This window comes from Caenorhabditis remanei, chromosome V (genome assembly GCF_010183535.1).
Source record: "Caenorhabditis remanei strain PX506 chromosome V, whole genome shotgun sequence".
Classification (NCBI taxonomy): domain Eukaryota; kingdom Metazoa; phylum Nematoda; class Chromadorea; order Rhabditida; family Rhabditidae; genus Caenorhabditis; species Caenorhabditis remanei.
In genome coordinates, this window is record NC_071332.1 from 2,691,101 (window position 1) to 2,712,186 (window position 21,086).

At 38.6% G+C, this 21,086-nt stretch overlaps 5 protein-coding genes across 5 annotated transcripts; all 5 read right to left on the reverse strand.

Annotated features, from left to right (window-relative positions):
• Positions 1 to 1,303: 1,303 nt before the first annotated feature.
• On the reverse strand, positions 1,304 to 3,538 carry GCK72_016923 (uncharacterized protein; the record flags this gene model as incomplete). Its single annotated transcript, XM_053731776.1, has 6 exons — positions 1,304 to 1,495; positions 1,542 to 1,641; positions 1,689 to 1,798; positions 1,867 to 2,025; positions 2,079 to 2,288; positions 3,323 to 3,538. 6 exons carry the CDS (start codon positions 3,536 to 3,538, stop codon positions 1,304 to 1,306), a joined length of 987 nt encoding a protein of 328 aa, XP_053580689.1.
• A 1,672-nt stretch (positions 3,539 to 5,210) lies between these two features.
• Positions 5,211 to 8,179, reverse strand: GCK72_016924 (uncharacterized protein; the record flags this gene model as incomplete). Its single annotated transcript, XM_003104374.2, has 7 exons — positions 5,211 to 5,383; positions 6,381 to 6,563; positions 7,099 to 7,189; positions 7,424 to 7,495; positions 7,547 to 7,730; positions 7,897 to 7,999; positions 8,053 to 8,179. The coding sequence occupies 7 exons, from the start codon at positions 8,177 to 8,179 to the stop codon at positions 5,211 to 5,213; spliced, it is 933 nt and encodes a 310-aa protein (XP_003104422.2).
• A 1,846-nt stretch (positions 8,180 to 10,025) lies between these two features.
• On the reverse strand, positions 10,026 to 12,185 carry GCK72_016925 (uncharacterized protein; the record flags this gene model as incomplete). Its single annotated transcript, XM_003104330.2, has 6 exons — positions 10,026 to 10,217; positions 10,263 to 10,362; positions 10,412 to 10,524; positions 10,581 to 10,739; positions 10,784 to 10,993; positions 11,982 to 12,185. The coding sequence occupies 6 exons, from the start codon at positions 12,183 to 12,185 to the stop codon at positions 10,026 to 10,028; spliced, it is 978 nt and encodes a 325-aa protein (XP_003104378.2).
• Positions 12,186 to 13,057: 872 nt separating this feature from the next.
• On the reverse strand, positions 13,058 to 16,037 carry GCK72_016926 (uncharacterized protein; the record flags this gene model as incomplete). The annotated part of the gene is made up of 6 exons (XM_003104328.2): positions 13,058 to 13,498; positions 15,203 to 15,344; positions 15,390 to 15,524; positions 15,577 to 15,655; positions 15,710 to 15,797; positions 15,840 to 16,037. 6 exons carry the CDS (start codon positions 16,035 to 16,037, stop codon positions 13,058 to 13,060), a joined length of 1,083 nt encoding a protein of 360 aa, XP_003104376.2.
• Positions 16,038 to 18,957: 2,920 nt separating this feature from the next.
• Positions 18,958 to 20,690, reverse strand: GCK72_016927 (uncharacterized protein; the record flags this gene model as incomplete). Its single annotated transcript, XM_003104403.2, has 3 exons — positions 18,958 to 19,449; positions 19,952 to 20,064; positions 20,489 to 20,690. The coding sequence occupies 3 exons, from the start codon at positions 20,688 to 20,690 to the stop codon at positions 18,958 to 18,960; spliced, it is 807 nt and encodes a 268-aa protein (XP_003104451.1).
• Positions 20,691 to 21,086: the final 396 nt, after the last annotated feature.

Here is a 21,086-nt window from a genome sequence, read left to right on the forward strand (position 1 = left end):
TGAAAAAAAAACACAACTTGTTGAAAAAAAAACACAACTTGTTGAAAAAAAACACAACTTGTAGTCAAAAAAACACAACTTGTAGTCAAAAAAACACAACTTGTAGTCAAAAAAACACAACTTGTTGAAAAAAAACACAACTTGTTAAAAAAAAACACAACTTGTTGAAAAAAACACAACTTGTTGAAAAAAAACACAAATTGTTGAAAAAAAACACAACTTGTAGTCAAAAAAACACAACTTGTAGTCAAAAAAACACAACTTGTTGAAAAAAAACACAACTTGTTAAAAAAAAACACAACTTGTTGAAAAAAACACAACTTGTTGAAAAAAACACAACTTGTTGAAAAAAAACACAACTTGTAGTCAAAAAAACACAACTTGTAGTCAAAAAAACACAACTTGTAGTCAAAAAAACACAACTTGTTGAAAAAAAACACAACTTGTTAAAAAAAAAACAACTTGTTAAAAAAAACCACAACTTGTTGAAAAAAAAAACACAACTTGTGGTCAAAAAACACAACTTGTTGAAAAAAACGCAACTTGTTGAAAAAAAAACACAACTTGTTGAAAAAAAAACAACTTGTGGTCAAAAGCACAACTTGTTGAAAAAAACACAACTTGTTGAAAAGGACACAACTTGTTAAACACACGCACACAAACACACTTGCACACACACACACACATCGAAAATTCCAAAAAACACAACTTGTTGAAAAAAACACAACTTATTGAAAGAAAAAAACACAACTTGTTGAAAAAACTTATTTTTTTTAACTAAAAAGCTGGTCAGACCAATTCCATTTTTTTTTGTCAATGCATTATATTATTTTGGAAATTAGTGGAATTCTCTAGAATAACTTTTTTCTGAGTACCTAGTCTGGGTGGTTTTTTCTTCTTTTTTTTTCAAAAAATTTGTGTTTTTTCGATTCCTGTGAAACTATGAACCGGAAATAGTGAGAAAATTGGTTTTTTTTGTGAAAATCTGAAAAAAAAACGGAAAAATGGCCTAAAACGAAGCAAATTAGAAAATCGCTCCGTGTACTCCTCGTGGACAAGACGAAAACTGCAATTTGAAATGTTCAGCTTATTTAAATAAATTTCACCTACAGAATTGAGAGAAAACGTGTTTTTCAACAAGTTGTGTTTTTGACCACAAGTTGTGTGTTTTTTCTACAAGTTGTGTTTTTTTTTTCAACAAGTTGTGTTTTTTTTCAACAAGTTGTGTATTTTTTCAACAAGTTGTATTTTTTTCAACAAGTTGTGTTTTTTTAGTCATTTCCACAGCTTTTACCCACCTCTTTCACCCCAAAATCGGCGAACTCGTCCCCCTTATCGCTGACACCGCCGATGACTGACTGACAGTCCGTTTTTTCCGGAACATCGGATGAGTGAAATACAGTATCCATGGCATCATAACAGTCTCACAGTCGTTTCCAAACGGGCGGAATATCATCAGATAGTAGACACAGCTAAGTACGGTTAGGTAGACTATCTGAAAAATTTTTTGGCTGAAAAAAATGTTCACAATTTTTTCTTACCGTTAAAATAGTGTTATTAATAAACGGTATGATAAAAGATATCATAGTTATAGATAGTGAAGTTTCAGCTCTTTGGGATTGTTGCTTAGTTCGGGCGGATCTGAAAATTGTAGATCACAAATATTGTAGTCCTCGTGGACAACTAACGAGTTGTTAAATACGGACTGTCTTAGCTTAAAAACCATCAGAACTGAACAAATTATAGTTAATGTGCACATAACCACTGACATTACCAAATGGATGTAGGAATTACGCCACTGTAAAAATTATTTACGTGTGTGTCGATTTACGAGCGTGAACTGTAAACTGTAAACTGTAAACCCACACCAAACCAGCCGCCACTGTAATAGATATACGTGGCGCCGTACTGTAACGGAGGTCCCATTTGTCTACAGTAACCCAGTGCCGGAATCATGAAGGCGGTGCAGAGGAATGGGATGAGGAAGAGGATCGGCAGAGAGATGATCATGATTTTGGAGCAGATCTGGAAAAATTGTCAGTGGAGCGCACCGACATCCTGGTAGAGATAAGACTTACCATCGGATGGTCCCGTGGATAAAACAGGATCACTAGTCTTATTAAACATAGAAGAAATGGAAGGATAAGAATACAGTAGTTGAAATAGAAGGTGCAGAAAAAGATGAGTTTGAAGAAGTGATTTGGTTGGATATTGGCACACCAGGCTGTGAGGAGACCGGTGGCTGGAAGGGAGAAGCGGAGGAAGTCGGAGATGAAGAAAAGGGTGTTCTGGAAAGTATGTTTAGTTATAGTAAACACAATCAGGTCCAAAATTTGACATGTATCAAGGTTTTTAAGACATTGAAACTCGTTTTTTTTTAAATTTAGTTTTATCTTGGCACTAGGGAAGGTCATGGAGTCCGTTTGGAGTTATGGCACGTGACCTACCACTGGAAAGCTGAGAAAACGCCGAATCCAAATATATATTCAGTTTTCGCCCGGTCAAAGTTTCTACACACTAACACGTCATTACTCTCTTACCGTGCAAAACATGGGGTGTGGGGGCGCAACCACTTGTTGGTTCAATTTCGCTTTTCTCGGATACCAGGACTCGAGGGCAAAAAATGAATATATATTTGGAATCAGCGTTTTCTTAGCTTTCCAGTGATATAAGTCATATCCCATATCTCCAAACTGGCTCGGTGGCCTTCCCTAATGAGATCCAGCAATAAAAACTTCTAGCTACCTGCTGCTGGCCATGAGCTGTTCGCCCTACAATTTTTATACAGATACGTAGCGGTTTGCAAGTGAGTCCCCCCTGGAACCTCCAACTCTTTCCAGACCCCCAACACGTCCCCTTCTTCACGGACGGTTACTTCTACTATTGGCTCGCTCTTATTTTGTCACTTGACCCTTTATACAATTCCTACAGAATTGTATCTTTTTCCTCGGTGTACGAGTCATAGTTACAATTTCTTTGTTTTGACCCTTTCATCTTTCCGCTCTTTGATTCTTTTCTATTGTTTGTAAACTCCGCCTCTATCCTTTGTATAAAAGCCCAATGGTGAGCATCTAATTTTATTTTCCAATAAATGATATCTTAACCTCCAACCGCACTACAGAATCGTTTTTACCATCCCTGGTAAGTTAGGTAGTTTTACATTCTGAGGTGAGTTATTTGGCAGCAATCAGACTTACTATGCTCTTCTACTTTTCTGATTAATTTTAAAGTGTGTCTAAGCTTAATTTTCATTTTCTGGTGCAAACTTGAAAGCATACTTAATTAACACATAGTAGTTCCTAAAAAATAAATAAAAACTCACGAACAAAAAATATAACATAATAATCGCATAGATGTGATGATTCATCGAGTGAGCAGTGTTCCAATGACTCGGTGCCCGACATGACTTGAAGATTTTCAGCATGATGACGACGGTTGGCGTCATGTAGATCAGTGGAATAACAGCGAGAGGGGTGGAGAAGGTGAAGGTGTATTGGAAGTTTTGATATTCCGGGAGGCCATGAATGTATTCTTCCATTTTTCTGAAAAGTAGGCGACTTTTAGAAATTAAAATATAAATGTGGTAAAGGAAAGTGGAAAAATCTAATCTATTGCGGAGTGGGAGGGTTGAGAAAAGTCGTTTAGGTAATAAAAAAGAGAAAAATGTACATAAAAGTGTTAATCAAATGTTCTTAGATCAGAGCGACTAGTGGAATACGTGGAATTAAAATCAACACAAATTATTGCTGGAATTTGAAGAAATGAACTAATTGTCTCAAGGGGGACACCAGACACATCTGTTAAATTGGTCAGACAGGAGGATTAGATGAGAACTGGAAATGTGGCTAGACTTAATGAGTGTTTTTGATGTGATTCATAGTACGTACCAATTCTAGGTTTGTAGGGAATGGTGGTAACAAGCAATTTTGAATGGAAGGTATGTGGAATCGGTAAATCTGAGAGCGCGAAGGAAGTCTTTGTAGACGCGGCTTTCAAACGATCTATAAATATGGTAATAGGTACTTTCGACTAGGGTGAGTCCATTTCTGAAGTTGAAACCGGCTAAATGTTTTTGCGATCTGAGTTATAAGCTCTCAAACTTTTCGAATGGTTAAGCACAGGTCAACCGCTCGGTGTCGTATATGCGGCGGATTCGTAATTCCATGTGAAAAGCCTCGAAGAGCTCATAACTCGGCTTGCAGAGCCATTTTGCAGGATTTGACTGCAGAAATGGATTCCCCGAAGTCAAAAGTACCTATGACCAAATTTATAAATCGTTTGGAAGCAGAGTCTTCGAAGACTTTCCCAGTTAGAACCACCGACGAAATTAAAAAATGAATTCCGCATTCTCACGTCTTCAGTTTTCCATTCGTATAAAATCCTTACAGACAAAGAATGAAAAACGCGCTCTACTGGAGTAAAGTTCGGGGCACAAAACATTCGAGTGACACACTCAAAATTGAAAAAAAGTGAAAACATATTAGATTCCTCGAGTTTAAAGTTTTTTTGGTAAAAGTTAAAAAGTACATTCAGAATGCTCACATTTTTAGTTTTCGATTCGTATAAAATCCTTACAGATAAAGAATTGAAAACGCGCTCTACTGAACTCACAATGAACAAAAAACTCAATTAACTAAAACCTCTATATTTCGATCCATATCAATCACATTCAAATTTAAAAACCAGATTCAGAATCCTCAGCTTTTCAGAATTCTTGTAATCGTAAAAGTGAAAATCCGGTCTATCAAACTCAAGTTCCAAATATTGGAAAATTTGACGCACTATCTTAACACAAATGTGAAGGAGCACTTTAAAGAAGGGACATTTCAAAACTGGGTCATTTTGAAACAAGACATTTTTTTTAAACTGGGACGCCTCGAATATTCCAAATCCTAACGTTTTCAAACCGAAGACATCAAATTTTTATAATATATTTCCAAGCCGGAAAAAATGTTTTATCACTACTCTCTACTTCTTTTTCTTTTCCTACTTATCCTTTTAGACTGATTACATTTTGATTGGAATCAGAATGTGACACATTCTCTGATAGACACACCACGTGTGCCATGCAATCAGTATGAAAATTATAACAAATTTATCCATACATACATACAAATAGATTTCAGGAAACAACAGTTAACACTGTCAAATTGGGACCAGCAGGCGGGCTGTAATAATCGTTTATCCGTATTCTTCAATCTTCCTTCAGATCAAAGTAAAATGGCTCGTTTCGAGACGGAAACATTTGAAACTGACATCACGGATACCACTTTCTCTTGAGTTGTCAGCACTTTTCCACAACATAACTGTTTGATGAACGCGTTACGGTAGTCGGTACTCCGCCAGTAATATACATAGAAATTGCATGAATATGAAATAAGACCTGGAATAAGAGAGGAAAGGGTTGGTGATTGTCATGATTGTCCAAACATATTAGCCCGGCACAGTATTTACAACTGCGCTCCACCGAAACACCCTTGAATAATGTCTCTTTTTCCCTAACTTTCCCTAAGTCTCTCATTTTCACACACAATTTTTTTCGGTTATGGTAGAGCGTGGTTGTAAGAAGCGTGTACCAATTTTCGAAGCGGGTCAACACGGGCCGGCTCGTAACTCACTTCAAACTCAATATTATGAGCAGAAAAATATACCAAAATGTAGATCTCGGCGAGTTCTATGTTACTGACCTATTAAGGACCGGATGGCTATTTGTTAATGTACTGTTTTGCCCATTTTCGTCTTTGCTGCACACTGAAAACAAATTATCCAGGCCGTAGCAGGCCATAGGCACCAGAGTTGTGCGTAAGTCATTTTTTTTCTAAAAAGTCGGAAGTAAATTTTGAAAACGGATTTCGAAAGTCGGAAGTCGGAATTCCGCACAACTCTGATAGGCATATATTCTAGGGCGCTATATACAAACCATTAAAAAAAAAAGTTCTGCCACTTATCTCTATGGAATTTTGCGCCAAAAAGGGGTTTTGGAGTCTTTGATCAAGTTTTTTATCAAGATCTCATAACTCTATTTATAATTATAATATTGAAGGGAAAAATATTCCAAAATGAGGATCTCGGCGAGATCTACGTTGCTGGTAAACTTCGAGGCAAAACAACAAAGAATTTATATGCCGCTAGACAAAATCCCAGTGGACGGCATATAAATTATCCGTTATTCAGCCCAGAATGTACCAGCTACATAGAAAGAATTCCGCCTTCCGCCTTCCGCCATTTTAAAAATTACATTCCGCTCAACAAAGACTCGGATTACAGTTCTCACAAGCGTATCACTAGAAGAAAGGCCCAATTCCTCAATTGTTGAATAATTCTCTGTTCACTGTTTGAATTTTATAAAGAAAACTATCTTCACTTCCAAAAAACCTTACCCGGAATCACTGCATAAGTGTTAATTGTATCCGGATCCACTGGCGGATCCTCGATATTACCCATCACTGCGATCAACAAGGCGGATAGAACTGAAGACCCACAAAATACCACTGCTCCAACTATCACCGTGTTTAAAATTGCTTTTTGAATCATAATGTTCTTTTCGGTCTTGTTCTTGAATGCTGGAATTGGATTGTAAGTGATCAACTTTGATCGCAGAGATCTAGACCAAGAATGAAAAAATCAAATTCAGATGTGGAGTAAAAAAAGGGGGTTTCCTAGAATATGTGGTGGTGGTGGATTAATCAGTGAAAGGAGCAAAGTGTGCCTGGTCATTGGGGACTACATTGTATACAAAATTAATATGACAAGAAAGTTGAAGATTTGCGGATTCTGAAATTGCTATCAAAATCTTCAGAAAGCTACACGGAACTGATTGTGAGATATTAGCTAGACACAGTTCTTACAACTGCGCTAAACCGAAATCCCCAATGTCTTTTTTCTCTGAGTCTCTCAATTTTGCACACAATTTCCTTTGGTTTCGGTAGAGCGCGGTTGTAAGAGCTCTGAACTAGCTCAAACTTCAAAGCCGCGTATCTCAGCTCGTTTCAATGCTAGTCAAAATCTAAAAACGGATTCAGAATCCTTGTGACTTTAGCTTTTTAGTCATGTTGCTTTGTAGCAACATTTTTCAATTGTTGCCCCTCTAAAACTCACTACAGCAATACACAACCATATACGTATAAAGATAGACCAGTAGTGTCACAACTGCGCCCCACAGGTTATATTGGTTCCAGACGATGAATACCTGAAAACAAGAATATCAGTGACAGTCGAGTTATAGGACGTGACCTATATCATCAGAAAGCTGAAAAAATGCTGATTCCAAATAAATATTCAGTTTTTGCCCTCGATGCCCGGTATTCGAGAAAAACGAGGTCAAATTTTTGGACCCCTGGAAAGTCAATGTTATAGGTCACGTCCGACGTTTAGGAACCGATGATAAAAACGGTTTCAAAACGTCCCCAATTTTGTCACTTACCGCCACCGGCATAGCATTTGGCAAGATGCATGGCTCCACTTCCGACGCATCCAGTTTTATGAAACTCATTAGCTGAAAATCTCTCAACGTCATCTGGCTAAAACTAATTAAAATTCCACTCACCAAAAACAGAAATCCAATCAAAACTCCAGGTGTTACCAGAACCAGTAGATACTTATTGCGGTTCACTGTTCGGTATAAGACCACAAAGTTGAGCGCGATCAGGCGATCGATAGCTAGCGCGAATATCATATACACTTCGAATGGCTCGATGAAGACGTAGGAGGCATTTGCCCAGAAGCAACTTCTACAAGGAAACAATCTATATGAATTCAAAGCGAAACCGAAAGTCTAGTGAAGCGCGTTTGCACACGACTTGGCAGGTTGAGTCGCTACTCAGCCAAATTTTGTGCAGCTAAATTTGTCGCGCAGTTGCTTCATATGGACTTGCCATGGCCTTGCACAAATGTTACCTCAAAGTAGTACCACCTAATTTCAGCGTCATCCGTAAGAAGGACTGAAATTCATTGAGAAGACAAAGAGAGTCACAACAAGCTAACACTGCTAGCATCACTCCTGGAATCAAAAAACAAATTGAGGTAATTGCAAATACGCTCCACCGGACTCACCGCACTTATGCTGCAACGCTTTGTTCTGCCACGTTGCGCAGATAATATTCGCGTTACCAAATAAACCAATTAATGCGAAAATTAAAAGAGATGTACGGATTATTTCAATGTCAGTGTCGGTAGTCATTTGGGGGAAAAAAATTTAAAAAAAAAGGGAATATGCACAGAAATATATTATTTCTAAAAGTGATCAGTTCTAAGAAACGAATTACGCATTCACTCTTTCTAATCGAATTTGTTGGAATTTAATTTAGTTTTTTTTCTTTCGCAGAGAGAGCACAACACATAAAAGGGGCGGAGTGAGGTGTTCAAGACATCGTTTTGCACTTGTGACGAGATTTTTGTAATTGGATTGCTTTATTGATTGTTTTTTGTTCTGATTGATGTAAGATTAATACATCAACACCTATTTTTAGAGAGGGATCATTTTAAATTAGTTGATTTTAGATTTTTTTTGGCTCAGCTCAATTCTTATACAGTACCGGACAAAAAGGTATCAACTTTGGCTGCTTTCAGTGGAAAATGACCAACTTTGAGAGTGTTCCATAGTAATTCTGAATGTCATATCAAGAAAACTTTTAATAGATCATATAGATCAAGGGTAGAACTTTATTTTTGTAGTTGACAACTTTTTCGTACGGACACTCCCTAGCAAGTTGCATATCGACAAAGTAATTTCTCCCTCAAATCGACCAATTTCAGTGCAAATTAGTGCTATTTTTAAGCTGTCGTCTTAAAATGACCATAACACTCTAGGGAGTGTCCGTACAAAAAAGTTGTCAACTACAAAAATGGAGCTCTACGTTCAATCTATATGATTCATTAAAAATTTTCATGGTGTGACATGCAGAATTACTATGGCACACTCTCAAAGCTGATCATTTTCCACTGAAAACAGCCAAAGTTGATACCTTTTTGTCCGGTACTGTTGTTTTGCACTTATGACGAGATTTTGGTAATTGGATTGCTTTGTTGATTGTTTTTTGCCCTTTTGACTCCAAATGAGCAAGATTTTTGTTCAATTCCTTGTTTCCTCGGTTTCTACAACAAATTATCGTAGTTTTTTTTTCAATTATATCGCAAAAAGTTAGAACTTCCCGCCAGTTATACAAAAGTCTGAAATCATGCGCGTTCTAATGGTACACTGACAAAAATAATACAGTCTACACTGACCATATTCAATGTTTGGTCTGTGTAACCAAATTTCCGTGTTTTTTTTCAATTAATACCGAGAAAAACATAGAAAAAACTAAGAAAATTTATTGGAAATCTTGTTCGAGAGGACTACACGGCCGCATTGAAAATCTCTTCCACCAAAGCTGAGTCAGGAGACAGGAATTATTGCTCCAATGACGACACACAGGGTCATATGTAGAAATTCCATATGTAGCAACTGCGCTCCAAAAACATTTGTGTAAAATTAGAACGAAATTCAAAAAAAATTATTCAAAAATTGTTTTCCTGTGTTGAAAATTTGTATTTTTCCTATTTTTGATGAATTCGATATATTTTGCGCGAATTTAACTCCCTATCGTTCGTCCACGTTATAAGCACGAAATTTGACTGAGTAGTGACTCAATAGGCAACCTACAAAGTCGTATGCAAACGCGCTTCACTGAACTTCCGGTTTCGCGGGAAAATAATTTGAATTCATATGGACAAAATATGACTCTATGTGACAGTTTCTTAGAATGGTCTGAAGTATCATAGTCTGAAAAATATAACTTCATTCCTCTTTTAATAATGAGAAAAAATCGGGAAAAAAGTTTATATAAAAATCTGTGTTACCAGCTTCTGTTATCCGAAAATTTGGCTACCGTTACCATTTTCTCGAGAGAAATTCTACATTTCGATTTTAACTGCTTTATGCTAACAGCGTTTTTTTTGTTGCTTCCACCAACTTATTGCATTTTGATGTAACAAAAACAACTTTATTCGCTGTGGATAAGAAGATCACACCAAAAGAACTCCAATCAAACACTACTAACTTTCTGCTGATTCACAACTGAGACACTCGATGTCTCACTAGACGGTATTCCCATCTTCTTGAACATTGGGTGAGTTAAATACAGTATCCACGGTAAGATGCAAGTCTCGATGTCGTTTCCAAACGGGCGGATTATAATGAAGTAGTATACATATTCAGGCAGGGTTAGGTAGATTATCTGGATATTATTTCGAAATTCGGGGCGGAGCTTGTGTGAGCTTACCGTCAACGCTGTGTTGTTAATAAACGGTATCATTGATGCAATTATAGTTATAGTTAATGACCGTTCAGCTCTGGTGGAGCTCTTTTTAGTAAAGGATGAGCTGAAACATTAATTATATGATCTGTCTGCAATCTGTCGTGAAGGTGTACATATTACTATCCGCCGTAGTAGCCCGTAACTTATAGAGCATCAATCCAGTACACGACAAAGTTAAAATACACATCACCACTGACATTATCAGATGGATGTAGGAGTTTCGCCACTGAAAGTTTTTGCGATATTTGGTGTAATTTTGTGTTTCCCGCGCCTCTGGCTTACCCCAGACCACTCCCCGTAATAGTAGATATAAACAGCACCAAACTTAAATGGGTGTTTCATCGTTCTACAGTAACCCAGAGCTGGAATCATGAATGCGGTGCAACCCAACGGAATGATTAGAAGAAGTGGGAGACATATCATCATGAGTTTTGGTATGATCTGAAAAAAATCTGAAAATCATGATAGCTTTTGTAAACTCTTACATGAACATGATCCTGTGGTCGAAACAAAATAACTACTCTGATTAGGGATAAGAGGAATGGAAGGATGAGGATACAGTAGTTGAAGAAGAATGAGAGGAGGTAGATCACTTTGAAGTAGTGGTTAGGGGCAATAGTAGCACACCAGGATGTGAGGAGACCGGTGGATGGCAGGGAGATACGGAGATAGTCGGAGAGGAAGAATAGGAGGCTCTGGAAAATAGAATTATAGGAGGGATTGTGGTAAACGGGGGCTCCTGGTTGGGTTGGTAGAAAATAATGATTTTCCCTGATTGTTCACCGAACTTCCACCTGGCTCAAAGGTCATAAGCACCCAGCTTCAAACTTTGTTGAGTCGTATCTCGGCTCAACCTTTTCCTATAAAAAATTTGAAAACTGATTCAGAATCCTAACATCTTTATCTTTCCAGTCATATAACTTTTACATAAAATTTCGACAGTGTGCACACAGCAGTGCAAGGCGTAAGGCGTAAGATCGCGGAAACGAAATTCGTCGCAACGGTTGGCACGGCGCCAAAAAAGAGATGGCTGAGTGCCAAATTCAATTTTAGGTTTTTTAATCGTAGTTTGCGATACAAACCGCGACGCGCACGCAAAGCAACTCGAAAAACACATTCACATCTGTCTGTTGCGAGCCTTATGCCTCGCACCGTTTCTAAAACCGGACCTTGGCTGGTCGGCCTCGGTTTAGGTGGCATTATAAAAAAATCCTGGTGATCTATTCAAAAATGATTTCGGCAACAAAGAAAACCCCCAGGACCTAAAAACTGATAGCTTTGCTGCAAAAAAACCTCAAAAATATCAGTAAATTCGAGTAGGCGAACAAATTTTTCAAGCTGATATCCTATAGACGTAAGACGGTAGGCGGAATCCCGCGGTTGGTACTCACTAGGGTCTCATTGTCAAATCTTTTTGCAAAAGATGTGAGGATTCTGAATTAGTTCTCAAAATTTCGATAGGAGCCGAGATATGGCTCGTCAAAGTTTGACACCGTGCGCTTAGAATATTTTTGAGCCAGGTGGAAATTTAGTGACTAGAAAGCTGAGGATTCTGAATCTATTTTCAAATTTTGGATTTCGTCAATAAGGTCTTGAAGGTCAAGCAGATATCCTCTAGGCGGAAGGCCGAAGCGGACATCCGCTTAACCCTGGTAGATTTTACTCATAAAACAATCAACTCACACAAATAAAATTCAACACGATGCACGCAAAAATGTGGCGATCCATTGGTGGTGTCTTCAATCCCCAGTAAGTTCTTATTATCATCCACATAACCAAAATCGTTGGTGTCATATAGATAAATGGGATTATTGCGAGAATAGTAGCGAAATTGAAGGAATAGCGGAAGTTTAAATATTCGGGGAGGTTGTAGATTGGGTCTTCCATATTTTGGATCGCTTCTTCGATGATGTTGAGCAAGAATTGAGTAAGCACGAGGTGTATGTAGGTGTGCAATGATTTTTGAAGTAAAATTTGATTACTTTAGGATTTGATCTCTGCAACATATTAGATTGATGCATAATTGACCTCCGCTATCTGCTCAATCTCAGCCGTTACCACGTCAAAACACATAAGGAACCCTTTTTTGGTAATATTCTTCGAGAAAAACAAAATGTTGACGAGAATGGGTGAACTATTCAAAACTAGAACAAGCAACAAAAGTTATGTATAGAAAGCAAATAAAGTCATTCGAACAAAACAACGATAGTTTAGTGCTGGTCGGTGAAAAAAAGTGAGGATCAGAAATTTAGAAATGCGCCAATAATCTCGATGTTTCTTTGACGCTAGATAAGAAATTTGGTGTTTTTTTATCACAACCCGAGCGCCGGAAAATTTGGTCAATGAAATGGCCGAAGAAGATTGGGGGCCGTGGCCTAGAAATTCGACTACGAAAAAAAAATGACTTATGAGTGTTTTTCAGTATGCTGCTATTTCTAACGTGATTTTGGGTAGTTTTTGGTGTTTTTCTAGGCGCTCGCTTTCAGCGGGTTGTGCACCAAATCAAAAAATTCTTAAAGTATGAAAATTAACTCGCCGAAACGCATACATTATGATATGAAAACATCATAACTGACCACAATACGCCTTTAAACATTTTGCCTTTTTTCGCATCAACTCGGAGACCGAAGTAAAACCAAAATAAGAAACCTCAAAAAGAGACCGGCCCGGATTATAATTATAGGGTTATTCATATGTACCTTTGCAAAAAAATAATTGTCGTCAGTGAACATCTAAAAATAAAATATTCATTCGGTTTTTCAAAAAGAAGTCAATATATGATTATGAGTATTTGAACCACTTGCACCTCTCCCTCCTCCTGCAAACGAGTCTATTCCGTAACCCACGGCTATCTGATTTTTCTTCCTGCGACAAGTCAATAAATCAATACATCCTCTTCGATAGCTTTTGATAATTAGAATAGTTGGAAACGGGTCGATAACAGGATAAATTGCAATTGTGACCCCAATAAATGGATATTTCAGATCCAAATCAATATTGAGCATGGGACATGTGAATATCATTGCAGCGGGGAGATACATTAGCAAACAGGGGATCGCTGCTTGTATTAGGAGAGCGTAGAACAGTTGGACCTGCAGGGATTTAGCAGCTTGAGATACGTTTTCCATGTTTCCAAGTTTACGGGAAATCCAACGGTAGCAATTGATGCCGAAATAGATGACACAGAAGAAGGTCGCGCCCTGATAGTAAAAAATGTGAGGACTCTGAATGAGGTTTTAATATTTTTCTAGCGCTAGTACGATCCGAGATACAGCGATTTTAGTCAAGCCTGCTCTCAAATGCATACTTGCAAACCGGTCCTGCGCGTAACTCACTTAAAACTCAATGTTATGATCTGAAATATATATCAAAATGTAGATCTCAGCGAGTTCTATGTCTGTGACCTACTACGGGCCGGATGGCTATTCGTTAAGAAGCCGCGGGTCGAAAAAAAGTGCCAAAATGTCAAAAAACCATTCAATCCCTGCCCGCGGCACGCTAACAATTATCCATCCGGCTCTTAGTAAGGCATATGCATAGAACTCGTCGAGATCTACATTTTGGTATATTTTTCAGCTCATAAGATTGAGTTTTATGCGAGTTCCGGTTGACCAGTATGCTTGTACTCATACTTGACCAAATTAAAACGCTTGTATCTCAGTTTTTGTTGAACTTGGCCAAAATCTGAGAACAGATTCAGAATCCCAATGACGTCAACTTTTAAGTTATGCCAACAATTAACAAAAATTGCACATGTACGCACAAATTATTGCTCATTTTCGCGTTTTTTGGCATTCTTCCTCATATTTAACTTTTTCGTAGGTCACGTTACATGTTATACGTCAAAACGTGCGGGTTGAAAAAATAAAAATCCATAGTGTCCAATTACAAGTTACTACCGTACCCATAGTACATCTAGAAAATCCATTGAGTCAATACTTGCAAATAGGTCCGAAACAGGTCCGACACCGGCGCGCAAAGTTTTATGAGCTGAAAAATATATCATAATGTAGATCTCAGTGAGTTCTATGACTGTGACCTACTATGGGCCGGATGGTTATTTGTTAACAAACCGGGCGACAAGAAAAAGTGGGAAAACCCCCAAAAATTGCCAAAAACCATTCTATCCCTGCCCGCGGCACGTTAACAATTATCCATCCGGTTCTTAGTAAGTCATATGCATAGAACTCGTCGAGATCTACATTTTGGTATAATTTTCAGCTTATAAGATTGAGTTTAATGCGAGTTCCGGTTGCGTGTAAGCATACTTGGTCAAATTAAAACGCTTGTATCTCTGTTTTTGTTGAACTTGGCAAAAATCTGAGAACAGATTCAGAATCCCAATGACGTCAACTTTTCAGTCATTACACTAGTCATAACAATAATTAACAAAAATTGCATATGTACGCACAAATTATTTCCTGGTAAGTGGCGATTTTTAAAAATAATAAGAATCTAGCATCAGATGCAGCGTCATCATGAAAACTACTTTGAATTTGAGTCAGTTTTTCGAAATGGCACGTGATTTGGTACCGGTCTGTTAAAGGTTATACGGTATAAAGGCGCGAGTTTTCAAATATGACCTATAATATTGGACACCTCAGGTTGCATGTCCGTTGTAAATTCACAGAGTTTGCCAGCGACTAACAATTATGCCAAACTGTCAGAGGTTCACGGACCCTAAATTGGCTGCAATTTGGACAAAAGTGATGTTATTATGGTGGCCTGAACATTTCGATGGTGACCGAGTTCTCGCAAGATTGCCTAGGTACTGTATTTAAAGCTGAAACTTAGCCTTCTACCCGGGAATTTCAAAAGTGTTCGGAATTCGTCAAAATTGATGAAACGGTTGATGAGTCATACTGAAACTCCTGCATCCACATATCTTGACTTTTTCGACTTACCAAAACAATATACATTATCACAACTCCTATAAACGACATTTGCTCCGGATAGACATTTCCTGACTTATCAACTGGCCAAAAGTACAGAGCGATATATGCGCATTCCTCGATTTTCAGCCCAAACTTTTGCATCATGTGATCCCTACCAATTAGAAAGTTCTTGATTTCTAGGTTATACTATACATACCTTAAATAATCCGTTGTCACTTGAGATTCTGACATGAAATACCAAACAGTGAGTCCCCAGAATACTCCACAAGCTATCGGAGAGATGTAGAGGAACACTTGTTTCGCACCAGATAAATATTTTTGGCGGAAATCCCTAAACAGTTAAAAAAAGAGAGGATCAATAGCCAAATTAAGGTAAAACTTACAAATTGACTGCTCCGTATCGATATATAAAATGAACCGCGAAGATTGCAATGGAAGATCCGAAGAAGGAACAGTAGACTACTGGAAAGTTATGGATGTGAAAAAGAAAAAAGTTAGGCCATATCCAATACTCACCAACTAGAAACTCAGCGACGCCATGACCAAACCAAACCTTGTTCATGTCTTGAAAAACCATACAAACTGAGTTATAGTTATGCATACTCTAAAATAAATTTGGGTTCTGGAAAACAAAATCCAGACTTACCGGTCCTACAAAAATGTTCAAACACGCATAAACCCACTCGAATAAATAAGTATACAGCATTAACCACTTGTAGCCGCCTAGTTTCGGCGGGGACTTTGCAAGAATTAGGTAGATCAAAAACAAATTTAGGGTAATTGAAATGACACCACAAACTTTTTGAGTGGTTGACTCGATTTCCAGCCAGACGACGCTTCGCATTATGGTGGAGTGAAGGGAGTGATGGAAATCGTAGACGAGTGGCTCCCAAGTGGCTCTTTGTGTAATTATAGAGTAAATGGATCAGACTAAATAAGAGAGCAGAAAGCGGGGGGACTATGAGCTAATAGGTTTGAGCTGAACGCACTTAATTCAAAAAGTTCACTTTTTAGTCATTGATTGTCTCGAAATGTTGATTGGTGCACTATATACAATGCGCGAAATAACACTAGAGTGCCGCGGGCCGGGCTAGAATGGCTTTTTGGCCATTTTTGCGTTTTTTGGCACTTTTTCCCGGCCCGCGGCACAATAACAAATAGCCACCGGGCCCGTTGTGGGTCACGGAGATAGAACGCGTCAAGATCTACATTTTGGTATATTTTTAAGCTCATTAGATTGCGATTTGAAGCGAGTTACGCGGCGGCCCGTGTCGGCCCGTGTCGGACCGGTTTGCAAGTATGGTATAAATGGCTCCGCGACATTTCGCAACTGGGACGTTTCGAAACCGTAAAACTAGCAATAGTTTAATCTGGTTTTGCCAAAAAATGGGTCAGATTACTTTTTCGACTATTCAAAATATGTTCCCAGTCCCTTTGGTACACTCAACATTTTCAGCTATGTATTATGAATTCATTTTTATCTGTGCATGGGAAGACCGCGCCGCACTCGCGCGGCGGCCACGCCCATTTCTTGCGGCAGTGTTCAAAAATGGAACGCAGCGTTAAAATGGGAGTGGGCGTGGCCGCCGCGCGAGTGCGGCGCGGTCTTCCCATGCACAGATAAAAATGAATTCATAATAAATGCGCTGTGGTTGCGAAACGTCGTAGTTGCGAAACCAACGTGAGTTTCGAAATGTCGCGGAGCCCATTTTCAGGGTTTCTGGAAAAACAAGAAGAGATATCAAAAAACTGTGAATACCAATCGATTTCCAATCCAAAACACTTTTCACACCCTCGAACCGCCAAAAAGCAACATTTTAGCCGCGAAATATCTTGGCGACCGCCTAGAAATTGTAATTTTCAGATGAGATATAATAAATTGTTTTTTTTTTGGAAAACTGTTTTATGTGGTCGAAACATACTGTTTTTGTTGTTTTTAAGGTATTTTATTTCTCATTGCGTATTTTTCAAACCTGAAATTGGATGTTTGAAAGAAAAGTTCATTATGCTGAATTTTGCATTACGTTTTCATTTTGTAGTTCCCTAGAGAGTTAGTTAGATTCTTTGAACACCCATAACCCGTGTCTATACAAATAAATGTTCGGAGTTTTCAGATAGTGGAGTTTGAGATATTCAATTTGAATTTAGAGACAGATAGAAAAGTGCTTTAAGCTGGTCGAATGGTCAAACTCAATAAAGAAAAATCTGAAACAAATAACAACTTGAATTTGGTTTGGTTGTGTAGATCAAAGATAGCTCAGTATATTGGTAGTTGACAACTTTTTGATAGCTATTCACGCTTTAAAGATACGCGCCTTTGAAGATAGGGAGGTGAGAGAGTAAGTGAGAGAAGTCAGACGCTCTAGCTTCTCTGCGTCTCTTCGTTTTTCATATTTGTTATTTTTGTGTAGCTTTCATCCTTGTTGACAACTTTTTCATAGTTTATTGATATCTTTTCAGACTTTTGAGCTACAAATGCTCCTTTAAAGATGAGAGTAGGTGCGTAGATCTCTAGCTACTTAGTACCCAAACTTTAAAGCTTCATATCTAAAAACCTAGAGTAGCTGTTAAAAACCTGTAAATTACAAAAATGTAGCTCTAAATGTGATCTACACTTTTGTAGTTGACAACTTTTTAATAGCTCTTCACGTTTTAAAGATACGCGTCTTTAAAGATTAGGAGGTGAGAGAGTAAGTGAGAGAAGTCAGATGCGCTAGCTTCTCTGCGTCTCTATCTCTACCCCTGCTTATTAAAGCATGAGTAAATACAAAAACTCAGGTCTTGATCTACTCAGCTAAATGACACATTTTCTTAAAACGCAGCACAGAATGATTTTCAGATTTAAATTCTTCGGCTAAGAACACCAAGAACTCTGCCAGGATAATCGAGAAAATCAGCGAATCATCTTTTAATCGGTAGTTTTTCACATTTTATATCTTCTTCTGCTTTTCTTCAAAGCTGCTATATGTGTGGGTAGTTGATTCACGTCTGTTTCCGACATGAAGAACTTCAACTTCCGGTTTTTAGAAAACAATTTTAAAGCTAAAATTTCATTAAACCATGATGAACACATATTGAGGGTACACGTTTTGGGCAGGAATGAGCGGCGGAGGGGGACAAAAAATGAAAAGATAAAATGGGGGAGTATTGGGGAAAAACATTCGGGTAAGGACGAAGAGGAACCGGTTTTGACTTGAGTGAGTTTAGAAGCGGTGCCACTGCGTTAGAAACTGTGAGAGGGTTTTGAAACTATAATGGTTGTGTAGATCAAAAATCGGGCTTCATTTTTGTAGTTGGAATTTTTTTGATAGCTATTCAAACTTGCGAGATATGTGCATTTGAAGATGAGAGCGAGAAAGGCGAGACGCAGACAGGCAGACACTCTCGCTTCTCTGCGTCTTCTCCTCTCTCGATCTCTCACTGTCAACTTTTAAAGGCGCATATCTCAGTAGGGTGAGTAGCTATCAAAAAGTTGTCAACTAACGAAATGTGTTAAATTTTATAACGATTATTTTTGTAGTTGACAACTTTTTGATAGCTCTTCACACTTTTGAGATACGGGTCTTGAAAGTTACACTGGGCAGAGAGAGACGCAGACAGGCAAACACTATCGCTTCTCTGTGTCTCCCCTCCTCTCATTCTCACTCCTTCTCTCCGCTACTCTGTCTTTAAAGGTGCATATCTCAAAAGCGTGGATAGCTATCAAAAAACTGTCAACTACAAAAATGTAGCCCTAGATTTGATCTACACAGCCAACACAAATTTTATAAAGGAACCGACAATCTAGCATTAGTAACGGAGACTTTTTTGCAAATCGAAGTATTACAAGAGTTTGTGGACACCTTTTGATAGTCCCCTTTCGACGAAGATCCCTCTCCTCTCGGAGATTTCCTCTCCGTACTCGCGCTCGTCCCGATTTCAGATTTCGCACTTCTCGCCGAACTTTTCGATGCTCGAGAGGCCTTCGATCCTTTGGAAGATCGATCCGATCGATTATCGACAGAGACATTGTGTCGACTTCTCATCGACATCCGCTCCTCTTCTATCCAATACATGAAATCAGCTCGTAACTTTTTGGTGTCGGAATGAGCGAGACAAGTGATTATAGCCCAGAGACCGTAGGCAATAAGGAAGCCAACGCCAACGTACATATTTCGAAGTTGCAGTTTCGTTGTTTCTTTTTCAGTGATGGAACCGAGAGTGTTGAGACGCCAGTACATGAATAGGGAGAAGAAGACGAAAAGGAGCAGGAAGATCTGGAAAATTGAACCTTATTTAGTTGTAAAGAGCCCATAAAATGGTTAAATTTCGTTTTTTTTTGGTAAAAATCCATGCAAAAAACCTCAAAAAATGTTGTCATCAAATTCCAGCGGGCGAACCAATTTTTAAGGTGATATCCTCTAGACAGAAAGTGGAAGCCGGAATTCCTCTGGTTGGCACTCACTAGAGTCGAAATTTTTTGCGCGAAATTTAGATGACTGGAAAGCTAAAGATGTGAGGATTCTGAATCTGTTTTCAAAATTTCGATAGGGGAAGATTCAGCCGAGATATAGCTCGTCAAAGTTTGCGCTTAAAACCTGGATAATTTTTTGAGCCAGGTGGAAGTTTAGTGACTAAGAATTATGAATCTATTTTCAGATTTTGGCTTTCGTTAAAGAATGAGTAGAGATATAAGGTCTAGGCGGAAGGCGGAAGACGGAATTCCACTTGACCCTAATGAATTTTGTGTGCGGTAGGGCGTGATTGCTGAAAACTCACCGAACTCGTTATAATATCCACTATCAGCGGTTTCATGAATTTGGCGCGACACGAGTAGATCCCATACAACGATAGGCATGTGAACATGACGTGTAGGAGGGTAATCAGGATGACTGGAAACAATTTTTTGAGGAAAAAGTTTTCGAAAAATGTTTTCACACGGCTTAACTCGAGTCTTTGGAGACGCGACTTTCTATAAATTTGGTCATTGGTACTTTCGACTACGGGGAGTTCATTTCTGTCGTCAAAACCGGGTAAATGTGTCTGTGAGCCGAGTTATAAGCTCTTAAACTTTTCATATGGTTAAGGATTTCCAAATCGGACGAGCACAGGTGAACCGTTGGGGAACACATATGGAACCATGCGGTGGTGAAAACTTAACCATATGAAAAGTTTGAGAGCTCATAACTCGGCTCGCAGAGAAATTCAGCAGGTTTTGATGGCAAAAATGAATTCCCCGTAGTCGAAACTACCTATGACAAAATTTATAGACGGTTTGAGAGCCGTAATGTATCAAAACCACAAAAACCAACTCACCGCATCCATAAACGTAAGCTTTTATCCGGTGATCCGTCGATTTGAGATGAGAAACGAGCATGTCGATAGCGAGGAATCGAAGATGGTCTGGCAGTTGAGAATTCATGTGTAGGAACGCCTCCATTTGCGAGATCACGTTCACTATCATTGTCGGGTTGATGAAGGTGAAGAGCACTGCGAAGAATGCCGACAGAATGCGCATCTCACTTCATAGCTGAGTAGAATTGAATGGGGGGAAGGAGGGCGGGGCTGGAAATGAGAAAGAGAGTGTGAGAAATTGAGAGACGGAGAGAAGAAAAAATGGAGCGAGGAGGTGGAAGAGGAAAATCTAGGTCATTAGTGGCCGAAAATTTTTTATCGAGGCCTTTCTTAGGCCACGGCCAACAAATTATCGGTTTCAAAAAAGAACATCAAAAAAGAATATCAGAAAAGGAGTTTGAAATTTCGAAAAAAAAAACTTTTTAGCACGGCACGCTTCTTACAACCGCGCTCTACTGAAAACGAAGAAAATTGTGTGCGAAATTGAGAGACTCAGAGAAAAATAGACATTTTTCAAAGGCATTTCGGTGGAGCGCGTTTGTTAGAACTGTGCAGAGCT